Consider the following 22,405-nt stretch of genomic DNA (forward strand, 5'->3'; position numbering starts at 1 on the left):
CTTGTGTTAGAAAACCACCCTTCCCTCATTTAAGCCACTGCTAGAATTTTCTGGTATTTAAAAGTGCACACAATCTCAACTAAGTTAATGATAAAAACATAAAAAGAATACAATCCACCTACCCTGTTTGTAGTTTTATTTCTACCACATCAAGGTATCTGTCAACAAAATGCAGGGGCACACCTTTATCTCAGCTAAGGAGTAACTGATTTTTCCATCTGGCTTTTACTAGAAAACTGCAATGGGGTATAAGTATTCTGAGAAACAGATTCTGCAAGATGAAGAAATGACCCTCTCTGTGATTACAGCTTCTACACTAATAATATTTTCTTTCCTTCATTAATGTCAAGTTATTAAGTATTGTAGAGTTGTAGGATTTAATATAATTAGTTTAGTGCTGCCATTTAATCGCAGTGGGATCTTGGTCAAGTCCTTTAACCGTTTTTAGCCTAATCGTATTAATTTGTGAAATATTTATGAGTAATCAAACCCTACTAAATACATTACTTGCACTAGGTGTTCAGTGGTGAGAAGACATACTTAGTCTCATAACAGATCCCCTCCCCACTTTCAAGCTTTGAAAACAGAAACTAGTTTCTGTTTCTTCAAAAATATTGACTTACTATGCCACAGGATGCTGTACTAAATGAAGCAATATTCCCTTCCCTGCTCCAATTCTGAATGCGTCAGATGGGCTGACAAGTGTAAAGGGTCAGTTTATGTGCCTATTTCTAACCCACAGTGCTTAAAGTGACTATAGTTTCTACCCTCTAAAGAGGTAATCTATAAGCTTAAATATGAAAGATGAAAGTTACTAAGGTGAGGAATGGGGTTAAGAGCATCCCAGGTAGAAGATGTGAAAGGTCCTGAGACAGCAAAAAGCTTTGCAAGTTCATGTGTTAGAAAAGAATGGAAGGGTATGAAATGGTGCTGAAGAGGAGAGATAAAAGTTCTAAGCCAGGACATGATATCATTTGATTTACATTTTTTAAGATCACTTTAGCTGCTCAATTAAAGAACTGTTAACTAGGAGGCAGATTAGAAAGTTTGTAAGGTTATCTGAAAGAGAAATGATGGTGGCTTGAACAAAGGCAAGAGAAATCAAGAGGAGTGAGCAGATCCAAAATGTGTCCTATAGACAGGATTGACCATTGTCCATATCAGATTTCTTCAAACAATTTTAAGCTGTGAAATACCTTTTACAGTTTCTGGTGAGATTCCCACAGATAAAACAGATAAAAGCAGCATTATGTTAGAATAAATCAACCACTGGAAACAAGCAACCTATTTTGATGAATACAAAAATTTGAAATCAGAGGACAGAGATGATACAGTTTTACATTAGTCTCAGTGTCCAATTAATTTTTGTATTTTGTTTTGATTACAGAGTATTATTAAAAATCCTGATTCACACAGCTACAAATGGTAAATAACTGGCCCTATTACTCAGAAAAAAGAAGCAGGCATGAAGAAATTTGATTCAGAGGTCTGCATCAAAAACAAGTTAACTAAGCAGCACTTTATGAACATGTTAATGATTTCCAAAATGTTAAAACTTGTATTTGAAACATGTGAGTGAACATGTTATTGTCAAATTACGGTTCAATTATTCATATTTAATTTTTGAGATACCTTCTAAATATTCACAGAACTTCTATAGTATACTTACAGGAACCTAGGATTCTGTATAAAAGTCTTAAAATTCTGTTAATTATAATATTTTTAGAACTGGAATAATTTTACTTCTACCAAAGCCAGGTCATTCTTTGCGGGGTGGGGGTAGGGGAACACAGGACTCTAATTAAAAGAACTATCTTAGCTAAAATTTGCTTTCCTGTATTCTTCTCCCATTTTTTCCATTAAACCTAGATCTAGATCTTTTCTTTAAAAGAATATACATTAAATCTAATTTATCTTCCAAATGACACCACTTTAAATATCTGACAATAGATGTCAATGCTCTCCCACCCTCCATGTCTTCTCCGGAAAAGAAATGATCAGTTATTTATAAGATATGTGATGTTGTTCATCTGAACAATTTGTTTAAATTTGCTCAACAAATTTAAATTGAACTGACAACTAGGTCTGTCTTTTTGAAAAGTTCATTTGAACAACTCAAGTTTACCCAAAGGTGCAGTACCTATAACTGGGCATAAATGAACTACAGCCTTCTTCATTTTTTAACTGTATTTTTGTTAATAAAGACTAAAACTTCACTTTGGGGACAGCCATATTAATTATAAGCCAAACAGGAACTGATACATATCTGAAACGTTCTGATCTTTTTGTTTTTAAAACAGGTCTTGTCAGTCCCTGCATTTATAGGTGTTTCAAAACAAAAACGTGGAAAAAATGATTACATTAAATATGTTTATTGTAGAGATATGAGAACGAAGAAAACTAAGTCACTTATAACTCAATACCTCCATTTAAAAGTTAATATACTTCCCCAGACTTTTCTCTACACACATACACACACACACATATTTTTACGCAATTAGAACAATACTATTCTATCAGGGACATTTCCTATAACATTTAACATTCTTCCAAATCAATTTTGATGACTGAATTATAGTCCACTATACAGATTCGCCATAATTTATTTAACCTGTGTTGGACATTTAAGTTAACTTCTCACATATTTTAACTAATGCCGTAATGAACATTGCTACATATATTTTTCTGCAGTCTCAGCTGATTCTTGTCCCTCCCTCTTTTTATTCCTTCCATTAATAATCTAAGAGCAGCAATCATTACCTCAGTTAAGTATGACTTCATGAACTTCCGCTCATTAGTTCACCTATTTGGATATTAAGTGCTCTGAAACTTCATCCTATTTAATTTTAAATTTTTTACAGATATATAAGATAGTTGTACAAATTTATGGCACATAATTCTATTTTTCTATTGGACGTAATTCTATTTTTCTAACAGATTAAATATCCCTGCCAGCTTTTGAACATTTAGAAATGTTATGAGCATGTATTCTCTTCTCTCAAAATAATTAAATTTCTCAATAGGACATTATAATAAAAATAACAATAAAAAAGCTACCATTATTGAGGATCTATCCAGTCTCAATATTTGTGTTAAGCACCTCATATATGTTAGTCCTAAAATTTGCACATGGAGATATACTGCTCAGATTCCTCATCAGTCCTTCAGGGATTGCTTCAGTTGCAGAAAGCTGCCTACTCATGGTCACATACTTCTAGGAGCATCACCATCCAATTAGAAATCAAAAGCAAAAGGTCCAGGGATTTGGGCCCCTGGTGATTTAACTCTCACAGGCCATATAAGCTCTAAAACTCCCTGCTGAGTCACCTGAGGCAGTCAGGCCTGCAACACTTCACTTTTCTCCGTATGTCCAATTCTGCTTCCTCCCCTTTCTTTCCACAAGTGTTGATTTCTAACAACCTCCTGAACACTGAACTATCTCCGAGTCTTCTTTCTGGAGAACCCAAATTGCAGTAGGAGGTATTACTACTGCCATTACAAAGATGAAGAAAACTGAGGCTGGGCAAGTCTGTCTTTTTGAAAAGTTTGATAGTTCATCCATCCCCCAAATCCTAGAATTTCTCTACTCCAATATTTGTAACAGATTACCTTTGTCAGTTCTCTAACCACACTTCTGTAAGATCTTTAATACCATAAGATATAATTATCTTCATTTGAAAACCTAACTAGTTAGTGCAGTTTAGTGACTCTCCTGGCTTACCAATCTCACCTTCGTGGTTTGCCATTCTCCTTTTTACCTGGTCTTAAGTGTTTCTAGTTTGAGGAAAATTCTTCTCAATAGAAATCATGAAAGCAAAACATAAACTGTATATAGCTGTTTTTTGTTGATCATCAATTACTGATTATACAGTCTGCAGTGGGTCCATTCCTTCCTTGTTATTTACAGTGCATAATATTAGTTAAAATATCCTCCTCATTGCCTTAGCACTTTCACCCAGCCTTTTCTTTTCCTTAAGTTTCTTGGTAATGATCATAGGTTCATAAAACTTTTTAAAAAATACATGACTGATTTTTTTCATTTAAATAACAATTCTTTAAACATAAATCTTGAGCAACTGCTGGGTTATTAGACGCTTGCAACTACCCTTCCAACCTTCTTTCTCATTGGTATATACTGTCATACTTTTGACTTTTAAAACTTCTCAACCTTTTAAAGGTATCTTCTTTTTAGTGTCTTTGCTTTCAAAAGTCGAGAAAAGCAAAACTAGTCTTCCTAAACAGGATGCATCTGTCATTATAATACTCCCGTCCACTGACACTGAGAAACTTCAGCGCACACATTCTCACTCAAGTTTTATCACTACAGCTTCACCAAGGGTTGAAAAACCAGAGAGAGAGTTGAAAACTAGTTGAAGCAAATAAAGTTCCTTCTTTCTAGTAAATAAAGAGTATTGATATGTTTCTTGAACTTTAAGACTTTCTCAGGTATTCTGCTTTTAAAAGAATGAGATTTCTAGCATTAGTGCTGATGGCTGTAATCGTCTACAATTTAGCTTGTTTACTTGTTTATAATTGTAACAAATTTATAATATAGTAAGATATAATTACCCATATTCTATCCCTACTACCTTAACAATGCTACTTCTGACATTCCCTTCCCATACAAACCAAATGTACTCTACTCTGCATGTACTGTCTGTCTCACAGATTTCCACACAGGTAACATTTTGAAATATAGAGGTTTTCTGCCATTCTTTCTATTATTAGATGTTTCTTTTTAATTAGACATATTGGTTTACAGTTACTTTCCAGTCATTGTTCCAAGTCATACAGCCTTGGTAATACGGAAAAACTTAAATTTGTCCCTCTTGATACATTAGTTTACTACTCATACTCTGTGACTGGTACACAGATGCTAAAAGCATTACTCCTGGTGATATTTTATTCTAAGAATTCTTCTGTATATTCACATTTTTGGAAAAAAAAAACTAGACAAAAGGTCAAATGGAAAAAGAAAGAACATATATTAATTTAATAAAGACTACTATGACCAAAAAAATCCCCTTATATGATTTGAGAAGTATTATTAGGTTGGATGTTTCATGTGCAAAAAGAACACGTCCAGAGCAGTCCTTCAAATAAAGACATAACTCAATTTCTTACCAACTTGTAGTCTAAAAATAACTTTGTGGGCTGTGATGTAATTAATTAATGCTAGAGAGAGGACAGTGACTGCCAACTATAAGAAACTAAAGCAATCTATAGGATTTAAGTAACATTCCCTCCCTGAATTCAATTACAGGTAAAAAGGGACAATGTAATACACAGTCAAGACAATAGTATAATCACAAAAAGTTAACTCTGACCCCTTCTGGATCACATCCCAACACTGTTAAAACCAAACCAAATAGAAGTTCTTACTATAATCAGTATAAAATGCTATAAGATGTGTTCTTGGTCCCTTTAAGTAATCATGGGAGTGTCGGAAGGTAACTAACTGGAAAAGGTAAGCTGAGAGACTAGGTTAAATAAGGAAGTAGATAAACAACATCCTATATTTGTACAGCCTTTTTTTTTTTTTTTTTTTTGAGATGGAGTCTTGCTCTGTCACCCAGGCTGGAGTGCAATGGCACGATCTTGGCTTACTGCAACCTCTGCCTCCCGGGTTCAAGCAATTCTCTGCTAATTTTTCTATTTTTCAGTTGCTTTTTCAGGAATGTTTCTAATACAAAGGGTAAGTCCACTGGATTCAATAGTAAATTATTCGCCTGGCGTGGTTGCTCACCCCTGTAATCCCAGCGCTTTGGGTGGCTGAGGTGGGTGGATAACCTGAGGTCGGGAGTTCGAGACCAGCCTGACCAACATGGAGAAACCCTGCCTCTACTAAAAATACAAAATTAGCCGGGCGTGGTGACGCATGCCTGTAATCCCAGCTACTCAGGAGGCTGAGGCAGGAGAATTGCTTGAACCCGGGAGGCGGACGTTGCAGTAAGCCAAGATCATGCCATTGCACTCCAGCCTGGGCAACAAGAGCGAAACTCCGTCTCAAAAAAAAAAAAAAAAATGTATTTACAACTCAGTTTCTACATATACATTATATACATATAAAAAACATATGCATATGTATGAATGTATTTTATAAAATGCTTTGGAATGTAAATAATATTTGTTAAAAGACAAAGCAAAAGCTGAGATCTGGCATTTTATAACTCAAAGTTCTATTTTCTAGTATCTTTATGCATGTAACTCCCAAAAAATATTCGTAATGATGACCAAACAGGTGCTGCCAAATCCAGAAGTAGATTCTGAATCCCCCAAAACTAAACTAGAATAATATGATTTAAAGAATATTGTATTACATTCTAATTATCTGAATATTGGTAACTTGTGTCCTAGCCTTTACTAAACAATACTCTATCCTTTCATCATGATGGATTAGAGATTTTTATTATAGTATTTTGCTATAAATGGTAATTATGATAGTTTCCATTTATTGTTGTGTATTCTGTAACAGTTTTTCATGTACGATTAAACAGTCATCAATGAAGATGAGGAATTATCAGATAATCTGATTACAGAAGAAAGAGACTGAGAATAAGTACAGTGTCGAACTACTCTCCCCGCAGTTATCCTTGTTAGTTTTGTAACCTCTACAAAAATGATCTTACAAGAATACACAAATGAAGAAACAGGTCCAGACATGGTAAGTCTTTCAAAATTATATAGCTAAATAAATAGAAGAAGCACCTGACTTCAAAACTCAGTCTTTTTTTGCTCTATGTTATATTTCCAATCTGAAGAAAGAATACAGGCAGGGTAGAATACTTTAAATTCCAAATAGTTGGCACTGAATAGATAGCTAATAAGACATGGATAAATATTTGGTACTGGGACAGAAGGTGGTTTTGTTCTACTATAGGAGGTATATAGTCCTGTCATTCCAGGAAAGAAGTTGAAAAGAGGTACAATGCACTGATGTATCACACTCAAAGTCTTAATCTGTTGCCAGATCCATGTTACCATTCAGGAAAAAAGAGTTGAGGAAGAAAAGAAAAACAGGTGATGCATGCATCTAAGTATTTCCTGTGTGCTCATTACTTAACTAGTTCACAGCATTTTTAATAATTCAAGAACCGATTTGTAAATACCCAGATAACAGTTCTAATTGTTATTTCAAAGCCTTAACTACCTCTAGTAAATTGTTAAGGAATTTTAGATTTTTCCTCTCAAAACTGTGAGAGTAACAAGAAAAACCTTCCATATTATCTTGAAAGAAACTATAGCAAATAGAAAAATAGCCTGATGTTAGATGTCTCAAGTTTACTGGTGCATTTTTTTTAAGTTACGGTGTTTCAAGGAAATTTGTGTATGAACATAGGTAACAAATACTGTCAAGCACGGTGGCTTACGCCTGTAATCCCAGCACTGTAGGAGGCTGAGGCAGGTGGATTGCTTGGGCCCAGGAGTTCAAGACCAGCCTAGGGCAACACAGCAAGACCCCATCGCTACAAAAAATACAAAAATTAGTCAGCCGTGGTGGCATGCACATGTAGTCTGAGCTACTCAGGGTGCTGAGGTGACAGAATCACCCGAGCTTGGGGAGGTTGAGGCTGCAGTGAGCCATGACTGCCACTGCACTCCAGCCTGGGTGACAAAGTAAGACCCTGAGACCCTGTCTAAAAAACAAAAACAAATGTCAAATTCAGGGCAATTTTTCTAAATGAGTTAATCTTATAAGAGATATTACTGATATCAAAAGCTCAAACAAGAAGCCTCAAGATTACAGTAGTTGTAAGTATGGACTATGAAATCAGACTACTGTGTAACTTGAGCAAGTTATTGAACTTGTTTGTACCTTGGTCTCCTCATCTATAAAAACAAGGAAATAGCTGTATAGCTGCCTGTAAGGGCTGCTTTAAAATTTGAACAAGACAATTAATATAAACAATTAGAAAAGGCCTGACAGATGGCAAACACTCTGAAGTATGGTCATATAACATATAACAAGATTTCAGTCTGCGAGGGACTACATGCCGACGGTAGTCCCATAAGACTATAATGGAGCTGAAAAATTCCTATTACCTAGTGATGCTGTAGCTGTCTTAACATCACAGCACATTACCTTTTTTATGTCTAGATATGTTTAGACTCAAATGTCATTGTGTTACAATTGTCTATTTACTACAGTAACATGCTGTACAGGTTTCTAGCCTGGGAACAACAGGCTATACCTTATAGCCTAGGTGTAAAGTAGGCTGTACCATCTAGGTTTGTGTAAGTACACTCTACGATGTTCCCACAACAAAAAAATCAGCTAATGATGCATTTCTCAGAACATATTCCCGTAGTTAAGATACGTAATTTTAATAGAATTATTCTAAAATGCAAAAAAAATTACCAAACCATTAGAAGAATTTAGTATATTCTGACCTCAAATACTACAAGGTTTTTTACTAGTCATTAACCAAAATAAGAATATCTCTACTACAAATTCATGGAAAAGACAGGAAAGTAGGCATAGATAATGGGAAGTGAACCAAATATCTTTCAAATTCACTGAGTTTGTTTACTTAAAATAGCATGTCATGCTGATAATGTGCCTGAATCAATAAAAATAGATTGGCTTTGATAAAATAGATGTAAAACGGGGAAATACTGGAAAATAGCTGTAAGCATGTATATGCTTATCCTGTAAGTAGATGATTCCCTAACGTATCAAATCCAAATTATTAACCATGGGATTCAACCTCTACAGATGTCACGTTTCATTTTCAATTGCCCTGACTCAGTCAACCCTTTTAACTCTCTACCTCCATACGCTCTGTGCCTGCCTCTCTTATCTATCCATGCATATCTCTATCTTATATATACACCATATGATATTGTAATTGTCTTACATGCCTAGCTTTCCCTACTGGATTTGAGCTTTCAGTGAGATTAGGAACTATGTCTTGACTATCTTTGTGTCTGTTGTGTCTAGCACAGGACTTATCACAAAGCAAATGTTCAGTACACATTTAGTGAATAAATGATTAAACAATTGTATGAAATGTTAATTGTAAAAGATAAAAGATTGGTAAAATGAATGATTCTCAAAAATCAACTATTAAAAAAATCACAGAAAAGAATCCCAGACCACTTAGGGCTAACCTTAAAAGGTACCACTTTCTTTTTTTTACAAAAAAACTAATATTTTACTTCATGAAAATATGTTCTGAAATATGAGACCATTCGAGTCTGTATCTCTTAAAATGTTTAGTGTTATTTGATAATAAAAGCATAAGAAGTAATACAATAAATATCCTTATTCCAAATATACAGCCTGAGAAATGAAACATTAACAACACTTTTAAGTTGTGTAATACTTTTTTCTAGCTTTCTGTTTATTTTACAGGGCCAAACTAAAGACAATTTTAAAGTGTAAGAATTTAAATAAATAAAAGTACACCATTGTGCTTTGTTCCCTTAACTTACTTTTCTGTTTTGAAGAATATTGCACAACCATCTACATGCTTTCTCTCCTGCTCAGACATGATTTTGGCACGTGACTTTGGAGAAAAAAATCCATCATATCCACGCTCCTTCAATGCTGGCAGAAAGAGAGTGAAGTATTGCTCTGTTTCCACTTCCTGAGATGAAAGAAAAGTTATCATCTATATGACAGAGGGAAAATGCTGATTAAGATATAAAAATGTTCAGCATTATAAGTAAGATGTAACTTAATAAAAATAATTCACATAGCAAATATTATCTTACTATCTTACCTGATTGCTAGCAGCTGCTACTTGACAATGGTAGCTTTTTAAACATGAAAGAACCAGAAAGGTGACATGATTTTCTCATGCTCACACAGATAGTAACAGGAGTAGGACTACATCCCAAGGTCTCTTGATGCCCAATTTACAGTTCATTCCATTATACTTTACTTCCTCAAGACTGGCAACTAAACAAAGCAAGTTGGGTATATGATAGATTCTGTGATAGGGAATAGTATATTTTATATATAAAAAGGTAATTTAAAAAATTGCTTATCCTTCTGAACTATGGTGGAAAGAAATGATACCCAAGAGTGAGAAACATAAAATCTATTCACAAAAAATTCTACCTTAAGAAATTTTTAAGTACCTAAAATCACAATCATCCAATGGCCTCTATTAATTTGATAATTATTAGCCTATTTTATTCTTTGACTCACAAAATATTTTAACAGGTCTTTCTAAATGAAATAAATATGAAGATAATTTATGTATGCAGATGTTGCTAACAGCATGAGTTTACGACAGCAAAAATCCATAAACAACTAAATGTACAATGGTAGGGGAAAAGCTTAATCAATATACGTTCATATAACTAATTAGTTTTGAAGAATTTTAGTAACATGGAAAATCTATTAAGTATAATAAATAAGAAACAAAATGTATCTGTAAATATATTTTATTTAATGTGTAGAAGAAAAATACTCCAGAAGTTTTAACACAACAACTATCTTATGACATTAAATTAGGTATTTCCCTCCATCATGCTTTGCATTTTTTCAAAATTTCCAACTTCTTTAGAATGATCTCTTTTTAATACAGTATAGTATTATAGCATCACTTTTATAAGACAATTTTCTTGAATTATGATGTTTTATCCTTCAAACTGCTACATTTAAGAGGGTGTGAGGCTGTTATCACTACAAATACTAAACCAAGAGGTAGACAAGAAACTAAAATAGCCAATTTTGTTTACCTCCTCCTCTCCCCAATTCTCTGTTAGTCTCAGGGTTTAGAAGAAATTTTATTTTAATTTTAAAAGATTTTTATATTTTCCCAAGCAACATAAAAATAAATTATCAAGCTACTCTGTTACATAAAAAATTTTTAAATAATTTTCCCTCTCAGGCTATAATGAAAAGAATGTGTGAAATTATAACACACTTTTTTTTTCTTTTTGAGACAGAGTCTCGCTCTGCCGTCCAGACTGGAGTGCAGTGGTGTGATCTCTGCTTACTGCAACCTCTGCCTCCTGGGTTCAAGAGATTCTCATGCCTCAGCCTCCCAAGTAGTTGGGATTACAGGTGCACGCCACCTCGCCTGGCTAATTTTTGCATTTTTAGTAGATACGGGGTTTCACCACGTTGGCCAGGCTGGTCTCAAACTCCTGACCTCAAGTGATCCACCTGCATTGGCCTCCCAAAGTGCTGGGATTATAGGCGTGAGCCACCACGCCTGGCCTGTAACACATTTTTAAACACCTTTAAGAAATAGTAAGCTTTTGAGTTGATGAACATGTTAATTAGCCTCATTTGATCATTTTAAAAAAATATATGTATCAAAACATCACAGTGTACCCCATAAACATATACATTTGTCAATTAAAAATGTTTAAACCTTTAAGCACTTAATATGTTTTGAAAGTTGCTAAGAAAAAAGTTACTAAAAAATATTCAAACATCTTTTTGGCTAATCATTAGCTAAATTTTGAAGCAATAAAACACATTTCATGAAAAGATTCTGCTTCTTCAGTAAAGTTCAATTAATAAAGTGCTATAAAACAGAAGAATCTAAATTTCAGAGATGGTTTATAAAGTAAGGTAAGGCAAATAACGCATGATTTATAGTATAATATTTTAAAATATGTCTGTTTAAGGAATAACTGTGGGCAAGCTTTTTTTTTTTTAAAACAGACCCCAATATAAGTTAAATTTATATTCCTAAAAGACTGGCAATCTTCTGTGGTTTTCTCTTTCAGCAATACCAATGATCATGAGGTGAATATTAACATGAATAATGGGTAAGATTATTTCCACTTAAGTGAATAGTAAATAAATGTAAGTAGATGGTTGTATTCAGTCAGCAAAATAGTTTCACTATGGAAATGTCTTAAATGCTTATTTAAATTGTCCATTTTTTTTAAGAGGAGGAGAGAAAACAATTCTTTTTGAGCTTTGGCTCTAAACACAGGATCTCTCCCAATGGTCAGATCTTCTCTTATGTTTAAGTTCACCTTTTAAGTTAAAGACAGTTTAATTTCTATGGTGTTACCTGAAGACTAATGATATCTGCGTCACAGTTAACAATTTCTTCCATAATTCCCTTTTTCCTGTATTCCCAGTTTAATGCCCAGGATGGGCAATAGCCATATAGCTGCCGGGTAGCGTATTTATCACATAACACATTGTAACACATAACCGTGAATGATGCTAAGAAGTGGGAGAAAAAACAACAGACAAACGGGAGAAAATTAGGCAACTTTTTCTAAAGCAATATCATGTGTACACCTGCACAAGCACACAGCACACACACATACGCCACATATCATCATTGTAAAATGCCTAGGCAAGATTAAGATTGCTAATCTGCTAAAACATCACTGGAGTCCATCATACAAAATTTATTTTACTAAATCTAGAATTAGACTAACAGCTCATATTTGAGAGTTTTGAGGAAATTTAATAAAAATTTAAAATTTTAAATCTGCTAATTTTTTGCTTATAACGTGCTGAAGAAAGCTTCTTTAAATGAGTGGGACAAAATTAAACTGTAGTTGCATTTTAATTAAAGAGCTCTAATCTCATTACTTCTTATTAACAAAATATCTATAGTTAGCATTTTTTTGGGGCCTCCTACTGCTATCATTACTTTGAGGCAGAAGAGTATGGACTAACAAAATTTAGTTGTAAGAGAATCCTTTTTGTCAATCAAAGGTGCGTTTCTGAAATAAAATGCTCATTTTTAAATGTCCTTTAACTATAAAAAGACTGTGAGCAAACTAATAGGAGAAGATGGTTTGCATCCTTGCTACTTGTGTGCATACTTGCTAAGTGTGCTGTGAAGACCAGCAGCATCAGTAATCAATCACCTGGGAATTTAGAAATACAGCATCTGTGGCCCCATAAACACCTCTTTTGGACAGGATGTGCAGTTCAACAAAATCCTCAGGTAATTCATATGCAATTGCATGTTAAAGTCTCAAAAGCCCTGATTTTTATCAGTAATTCTCCATCTTGGCTGCCTAGTAGAATCACTTTGTAGATCTTTAAAAGAAAAATGCTGAAGTAAGGATCTGACTCCAGACTAATTAAGTTGGAATATTAAGAGTCTAGCTATTCGTATTTTTAAAAAGCATCCCAGCATCCCAGGTGATTATAATGAACAGACATGGGTGAGAATCACTTATTTAAATAAGACATGAGGAATTCAAAGTGAAGTGACACTTGATTGAAGTTGGTTCTGTTTCAGATGATGGAAAAAGTATTAAGAGAAACTCAGTTCAGTCCCCTGAGGGTCTGACTGGTGACCATTTTGTGTACTGGGAGCAAAATTTCAATTTGAGTTGACTTGTATTTTCTGAGTATTTATCTTGGAAATGACCCAGCATCATTTCCAAACCACTACACTGTGAAGTAAGCACCCTGAATTTACCTTACTATGCTTCTCAGGATTTGAAATGTCATTTGGAAGTAAGGTGAAAGAGGTAGACTGCCATTTGCTTCATTCAGTTTTTTCCTAAGACTTTGTAAAATGAGATTTCATTAAAAAGATCAGAGATTGCAATTTTTATAATATAGCCAAAACTCTTTATATCCCTGCCAGTGCCTGAGAATGAACCAGCAATTTTTAAACAGAAGTAAAAACTACCTAAGTGTTATTATCACTCATCTCTCATACTCTGTTTCTATTTGGGACCTTTTTCATTATCTAGGCTTGATTCCCATATAGTTTATCATTATTATTATTTTTTTTTAGCAATAAATCACCCTTAGCCACCACAAGGTATTATATACATCCCTCTATGCATCAGAAGTAAAATGCATTTTTAACAGTAACTTTTTTTTAGCACTCAGCTCCTACTCAGGGAAGCACCATACCTCAAAAGAAAAGTCCACACTACTTTTTCAATGAAGAAAACTCAAGAACAGATTACTTTGAGAATTCAGCAATTAATGAAAATTTGTTTCTATTGTTCCTTTTCTTAATGGAAATGTAGCTATGCAATATTAGAAAATCTTTTCTTCAAGATTATGTTCACTTATATTCAAAAGAATTAGAAAATGGTGTTTTTAACATCAGAAGGGAATAATTAATTATACACCAGGAAAGGCCAACTATAAAATAAATCTATCTAGCTTTAAGTTTTGTAGAAAACATTAGGTACTCCTTTCACTTAAACCACCAATATGCAACCTTATAGTAAAAATGTTATTCATAACATTGACACAGTGCCTCTTAAAACAAGCTGATATTGCAGCTCTAGAGTGTGGTGGTTTTAAAATTATTACCTCTGAAAGACACAAAAATGTACTGCATATTATAATATTTTGTAGTGTTATTAAAATGCAAATAGAACCATGAAGAGGCTATATATCCCACATTTCCAAATACTTAAAAAAAGACTTGTTCTGAATTCTCTTAACTTAAAAAAGCCCAAAACTCACCAACAAAAGGCCTTTACATTGCTCAAAAAATATATAAAGTCTAATTGTGATTTACCCTTTAACAATTAATTATCTTGTTTTTTTGAGACAGGGTCTTGCTCTGTCTCCTAGGCTAGAGTGCGATGGCACAATCTTGGCTCACTGTATGTGAACTCAGCATCCCAGGTTCAAGCGATTCTCATGCCTCAGCCTCCTGAGAAACTGGGATTACAGGAGTGCACTACCACGACCTGGCTAATTTTTGCGTTTTTAGTAGAGACAGGGTTTCACCATGTTGGCCAAACTAATCTTGAACTCCTGGCCTCAAGTGATCTGCCCGCCTTGGCCTCCCATTGTGCTGGGATTACAGGCATGAGCCACAGTGCCCAGCCAAAATTTATTAATGTAGTACTATTCTGTAACTGGTTTAATCTTCATACTGAAACGCTTGCAATTTTCATTTAATTTTAAAATGAAATTAGATATCATGAAAATTATTACTTTTGTGATTAAAAAAAAAAGACATTTGGAAAAACAGTAATTCATAACTTATTTTAAGTAGAATTCCCAAGCCTAAAATACCAAATATGAAGAAGAATTTATAAACGTCAAACCATTATCGGTCCCTGCAAAAAGATAAATGCTTATGTTTTCTACATTACTTCAGTTCTAGAAATGCTAGATTATATACCTATATTGCTCAAATACCATGTATTATTTCTACACCCCTGGGCTGGTATTATACTTTGTTGCCAATACAGTAAATATATGCCCAGTCTACGTTATTCTTCCATAAATGTTATCTACCTCTCAAGAAAGATCAAGTACTTCTCAGTAGTTTAAAATTTTTCACAAGAAAAACCATTGTTATTCATTTTTCTTACATCACCCAATACTCTCTGTGAAGATGCCATGTGGAAAGCTGTATTATAGAAATAATTTTAAAACCAAGGGCTGCATTACTGTGAAACATATAAGACACTTATTGACAGGTCTATCTTAATGTGGACTTTTTAAAAGTTTATTCATCAGTATTTTTAAACGCATCTACCCATGAGAGGTAAAAATGAAGTCTTATTTATTACAGATCATGAAGCCCAAATAACATTTTAAGTATTTCTGGGAAAAAAGGAAGAATGAGAAAAACTATTTACCTGATGGCAGAATTTGGTCTCGTTCTTTTAATGTAATCCATGGCCTCGGAGGAAGCTGCTCTGGATGAACTGGAAAAAAAATTTTTGTAAATATAGGTTAATTTCACGTGTTTCTGAATTCTGACGTGTTTATAATGTCAAAACCACCTCTGTTTTCCATTCTGCTGTAACGGCCTGCAAACTGGCTTAATCTAATGCTGAAATTTAATGAAGATTTAGTAGCCAAAGGAAATTTAAGAAAAGCTATGCAGAGAACACAGAACTAATACAAGAAAATAACATTAGGAAACTCATTAATGGCATTTTCACTTACATGGTATTTACGAAAAGTGCCTATTTAAAACCCTACATAAAATCTTAGGTCTTTAATTATATATGTAAAGTGTATTGACTTAGCCTTGTGGGAAATCAAAGCCATCTGAAATTCCAACCCTGATGAATTAAAAGAGTCAAACATCTTTAAAATAGAAAAAAGTACCTATGAATGTATTAAAGTTAGTGAATTTTCTAGTGCGGCCTTCATTTCCTGATTATACTCTCTCTCTTTTATAATGTCAACACAAAACAAGAGATAAGGATAGAACTACATTATGCAGAAAAAAGGAAGGCACTTGTTAAACACTAATTGCTCAGATATGGTTATCAATACTATGGAACCAAATGCTACCTAACTACCAGATGAGTTAAGATTTAACTACCCCCTTTTCTTTTCCTTTCAAAATCTTTCAAATTACAGGACAACTTGATTCAAGTTTGCAGATTTGCCCATGGTAGTAATGGCTGAGAAATGTATTGCTTTAAAACAAAAAACTCTCCATCTTTATCTAGCCACTTTGGTCAAAACCAAAGTAGCCCAGATATTTAAAACTGTCACTTTACTAACAGTTTTGGTGTTCTGAAAGTCTACCTATATAGTACTGTGTTTTAGCAGCCATACTCTTCACAGAGTAGAATGAACACCATTTCATATATTCCATATCTTCCTAGGAAAGAAAAGAAGGTTATAAGGTAATAGACAAATCATCCAGCTTGTTCAACATACTGAATCCCAGAAAACAATCTTCTGGCTATGTGAGTGCCATAGAATCACAGCAAGTGTCTCAAAAATGAAAAATCTAATATAGAAACAGAAAAAGTAAACAAAAAAATTTCTAGCTATTGGGATCCTTATCAGCAAAATCTACCTAAGTTGGCTTGCTTAAAAATTCAGAAATCCAGAAACTTCTAGAATAAAACAGGTAATATAATATCAACATTCTAGTGCTTCCAAATCTTAACTAGTGTATGACTATGTAGCAGTTTAAGTATAATGCACAGTAATCAGCAATATCCAAAGAGCCAAAAACATAATATGAGCGAATACTCTATCTCACTACTAACCAGGAAAATTAAAAAGATGAGATAGCATATTTGTTACCCAAGTTCATGCAAAATTTTTAAGTGCAATAACATCCAGGACTGGTGATGGCGACAAACAGCATGTACAGCTGGTAGGAATATAAATTAGTACAGCTATCTTGAGAATAAACTGGCATCTTTTAAAATTTAAAACATCCATGTCCCTATGACAGAGCAAAATTCTATGTCCTGGGATCAGCCCTATCTTCTTTAAGCAGCATTCAAAAAGATATCCATTACACCATTGTTTATATTAACAAAAACAATAGTAAATGGCTAAATAATATCCTAAATTTTAAGAAAGACTATGCTATAGTTTAAAAAGAAAAAAGATAAATATGTGTTCAAGTGGAAACATACCCATGGAATACTGTTGAGTAAAAAGAAGTAGGAAAAAAAAACCAGAATAATAAAATGTGATATATTTTATTTAAAAATGTTTAAACCACACATTAAAAGTAATAGTATAAAATTTCTGCTGGTATAATTTTTGTATGTAAATGCTCACCAGAAAGTAAAAGGATATACACCCAACTTACAAGTGTGATTACCTGCATGGAAGGGACTGTGATTAAAAGTAATGATTAAAAGAAATTTTAATCATAACAGGAATTTTAACTTTTTTTACAAAAGGATAATATATTCATATGAGACAAGCATTTAAAATCAGGTTTTTTTAAAGATGAAACTACATGGCCAATGATATGACAAAACAAAGAAATAAAGAGTTATATGGGCTACTATCACATAAAATAAATAAATATATTGGTGACTCAATCTTCAACAGAGCTCAAGAGAGCCATCCTTCCTCCCCACACCTAACATTGACTGGCAGCACTAGGCCTGATCTGCCGGCAGTGCAGGTGTCAGCTGAACCTGAAGAGACAACCAAATCTACATGCTAAACCTAAACAGGGTAACTGCCTGCTGAAATCAGAGATTTAAAAAGCATCAGAAGTCTCCTAACATAATATCCAAAATATTCAGGGTACAAATAAAAATCACTGGTCACACCAAGAACCAGGAAAATCACAACTTAAGTGTTAAAAGACCAACAGACACCAACACTGAGCTCAATCAGATGTTGAAATTACCTGACAGATTTTAGAAGAGCCATCATAAAACTGCTTGAACAAGTAATTACAAATATTCTTGAAAAGAATAGAAAAATCCAGCAAATAGAGAAATTATTATTTTAAAAGTATCAAATAGATATAATCCAACTGAAAAATACAATAACCAAAATTTTAAAACTCATTGGAAAGGCACAATAACAGATGCCAAAAGATAAAAATCAGTGAACTTGAGAATGAATCAGGACAACTTAGTCTGAAAAACAAAAAGAAAACTGACTGAAACAAATGAACAGGGCCTGAAAAAACCTGTGGAACCATAATTTTTTAAAAATCTAGATTTGTATTACCAGAGTTACAGAAGGACAGGAGAAAGGATGTGAAGCTAAAAAAGTATTCTCAGAGAGAACAGGTGAAAATTTCCAAATTTATGTGAAATACTTACACCTAACAAATTTAAGAAGGTGAGCAAATTCAAATATGAAGAGCCCAAAGAAATCCATGCCAAGACAGATCATAACTAAACTTCTGAAAACTAAAGAAAGAACCTTAAAAACATCATATAGAAATAGCGTATTACCTATAGGACACCAACTCAAATGACACTAGATTTCTTTTAAGAAACCATGAAAGCCTAAGGAAGTGGTACAATATTTTTCAAGGACTGAAAGAAAAGAACTGTCAACTGGAAATTCTGTATCCAGAAAAAGTATCCTTCAGAAATCAAGGGGAAATAAAGATGTTAACAGACGAAGGAAAACACTTCCGTTGCTAGCAGACCTGCCCTCAAAAAATAGCTAAATGGGGGCGGGATGCAGTGGCTTACACGTATAATCCCAGCACCTTGGAAGGCTGAGATGGGAGGATCACTTGAGGCCAGGAGTTCAAGACCAACTTGGCCAACACAGTGAGATACCATCTCTACAAAAATTTTAAAAAATTAGCTAGACATGGTGACATGGGCCTGTAGTCCCTAGCTACTTGGGAGGCTGAGATAGAAGGATCACTTCAGCCCAGGAGTTGGAGGCTGCAGTGAGCTAAGGAAATTCTAAACATCAAGGAAAATAGAAATGGAACATCAAAAAAGGAAAGAACAAGGAATCAGTAAAGTAAATGTGCAGCAAGACAGAAAGTTGAATAGCTATGAATATAAAACACATGAAAATATACCCTAAGTATATGTAATAGAAAGGCTGAAATAACTACAAGAAGACAGACAAACGTACCATTTTGACATGGATTTATTGGTAATGAACAAAACCAAAGTAATCATTGAGTACATCTAACACATTCAAACAATATAATTAACAAACAAACTAATATATAGGATACTGCATCTAATGAGAAGAGACATTATTTTCAAGTGTGTACTTAATTACAAAAATTAATCATCTGCAGAGGTAATAAATAACATATTTTTAAAATTTAAATTAATCAGGATATGTTCTCTAATCACCATGGAATTAAGCTAGGAACCTAAGACAAAGAAAACTAGAAGAACTCTGAAAATAAAGAAACAAGTTTCTAAATGACTCACAGGCCAAGGAAGAAATAAAGGCTATTAGAAAACATGCTGAACTGAATGATAATGAAAATAATACAAACTAAAGCTTGTGAGATACACCTAAAAGCCACTTTAGAGGAATATTTATACATAAATAAATATATAAAAATATTTGAGGAAAAAAAGACTGGAAATTAAGGCATGTGTACCTTAAGCTAGAAAAAGAATAGCAAATGAAACCAGAAGAAAGGAAGAGATAAATAAATTAATAATATTGAAAACATACAATAAAGAAGACCAATGAAGCTAAAAGTTGGTTCTTCTTTTCAAAGAAAATATTAATAAATGCCTGGGCAAGACTTTGCATAAACTAATATCCGAAATGCAAAAAAGACATCACTATACAACCTACGGATACTAAGACATCATAAAATATTCTGAACAACTTACGGCTCATAAATTTGAAGATTTAGATAAAATGGGCTAATTTCCAGAAAACACAACTTTCAGAAACTCATAGAAAGAGAAATGGAAATCAGAATAGTACTATAGTTATTAAAGAAATTAAATCAGTAATGTAAAATTTCCTACCAGAAAAAAAAAAAAACCCAGAAAGAAAAAAAAAAAAATCAACCTTAAACAAATTCTTCCAAACAACAGAAAATAAGGGAGTACTTAAACAAATTTTCAAAGCCAGTATAACTTCAATATCACAAGTTGACAAGGACATTGAAGGAAAAGAAGTACTGACCAATCTTATGCATAAACACAGATGCAAAAAATCCTATATAGGCTGAGCATGCTGGCTCACACCTGTAACCCGAACACTTTGGGAAGCCAAGGCAGGCAGACTGCTCAAGGTCAGGAGTTCGACCAGCCTGGCCAACATGACGAAACCCTGTTTCTACTAAAAATATAAAAATCAGCTAGGCGTGGTGGTGGTGTGCCTGTAATCCCAGCTACTCAGGAGGCTGAGGCAGGAGAAGCACTTGAACCTGGCAGGTGGAGATTGCAGTGAGTTGAGATTGCGCCACTGCACTCCAGCCTGGACGACAGAGCGTAACTCTGTCTCATAAAAATAAATAAATAAATAAATAAACAAACAAACCCTAAATAAAATATTAGCAAACTGAATCTAAGGTATAAAAGGATAATAATTTATCATAACCTTGTTGGCTTTATTCTAGGAATACCAAAGGTGGTATAACATACAAAAAAAACCATCAATATAATTACCATATTAAAGAATAAAAATAATCTACTCATCTTAATAAAGAAGCATTTGATAAAATTCAAAATCTAGTCATATTTAAAAAAAAAAAACTTGCCTAGCAAATTAGGAATAGAAAAAAACTTCCTTCATCTGATGTTTATCTATATAAAAACTACAGTGAATATGACACTTAATCAAAAATTATGAAATTAGACAAGGATGCCCATTATCACCACTTTTAGCTAACTAGTGCAATAAGTGTAGGTTGGCAAGAAAATTAAAAGGATTAGAAATGGAGTAACACAACTCTCATTACTTGCAAATGACATAATTGTATACATTAAAATTAAAAATGCATTAGCATTAAAAACTATTTAGCAAAGTGGCTGAATATGTTCTTTAGCAAGGCATTTAGTAACTGTTTAGGAAGATGATCAAATACCAAAAAATATACAAAACTCAATTGTATTCCATTAATCAGTAACAACCATTAAGAGAGTAAGACATATCTTTAAAATGATTATTTTTAAGAGAATTAAGAAGTTAATATTTAGAATAAATGTAATACAGTATGGGCAAGCCCACTACACAGAAACCTAAAACTCAATATTGAGAGAAATTATAAAAAGCATAACAAATACAAGGATCCACTGTTGTAAACATATCAATTATTTCCAAAGCCATCTATATAGATTCAATATAATCCCAAATAAAATCTCTACATTTTGGAGAGGGGAGAGATTTTAAAACCTCATTCTAAAAATTTTAATTAAAATACAAGATAAAAGAACACAGAGGCCAGAACTAGCCAAGATTCTTCACAATAGGTCAAGGGGAAAGACTTACTCTACTGGATCACTTTACTGGATCTCAAGACTTTTTATAAAGCTGTCCATAATTAAACACTGTTACATTGCTATAAAGATGCATGGAAGAGAATAAAGAATCCAGAAACAGACCTACACATACCTTGACACCTGATTTATGACAAAGATGACATTAAAAAACAATAGTGAAAGGACAACCTAATCAATAAAAGGCTCAGAGTTAATATAAAATACATATGGAAAAGTCATAAAACCTAATTCTAAACATTAGAAGTAAAAAAACAAAAAAAAAAAACGGTTTCTAGATAATGTCATAGGAGAATATATTCATGATCCTATGGTATGAAAAAATTCTTAAAAAGGATAAAAGCAGTACTGTAACAGAAAATATCAACAAATTGGACGGGAGTACATTAAAATTTTTCTGTATGTCAAAAAACAAATTAAGAGAATGAAAAAGTTAATAATAGCATGGGAGCAGATATTTGCAACATATTACCAACAAAAGGCTTACATCTAAAACATACAAGAACTCCTTACAAATGACACACACACAGCACACACATATGGCTGGATTGACTGGCTACATCTACAGAAAGAAGAGTTTTTTTTTTTGTTTGTTTTGTTTTTTTTTTTGAGACAGAGTCTCACTCTGTCACCCAGGCTGGAGTGCAGTGGCGCGATCTCGGCTCACTGCAACCTTCACCTCCCAGGTTCAAGCGATTCTCCTGCCTCAGCCTCCCGATTGGCTGGGACTACGGGCACGTACCACCACACCCGGCTGCTTTTTTGTATTTTTAGTAGAGATGGGGTTTCACCGTGTAAGGCAGGATGGTCTCGATCTCCTGACCTTGTGATCCGCCCACCTTGGCCTCCC

General features: G+C 33.6%; 1 protein-coding gene across 8 annotated transcripts in view; it reads right to left on the reverse strand.

Moving 5' to 3' along the window:
• CNOT6L (CCR4-NOT transcription complex subunit 6 like) overlaps window positions 1-22,405 on the reverse strand; it is a 103,360-nt gene that overhangs the window by 18,420 nt on the left and 62,535 nt on the right. For 5 of the 8 annotated variants that reach the window (XM_009206889.3, XM_009206890.4, XM_009206888.4 and 2 more), the window contains exons 6-8: window positions 15,514-15,582; window positions 11,988-12,145; window positions 9,436-9,614 (exon numbers count right to left, since the gene is read on the reverse strand). In XM_009206889.3, the coding sequence (XP_009205153.1) occupies window positions 9,436-9,614; window positions 11,988-12,145; window positions 15,514-15,582 (406 nt within the window). The remainder of the gene's footprint in view (window positions 1-9,435; window positions 9,615-11,987; window positions 12,146-15,513; window positions 15,583-22,405) is intronic. The other 3 variants (XM_003898721.5, XM_003898722.5, XM_009206886.4) reach the window with 1 other exon arrangement.

Source organism: Papio anubis, chromosome 3, assembly GCF_008728515.1.
Source record: "Papio anubis isolate 15944 chromosome 3, Panubis1.0, whole genome shotgun sequence".
NCBI lineage: Eukaryota > Metazoa > Chordata > Mammalia > Primates > Cercopithecidae > Papio > Papio anubis.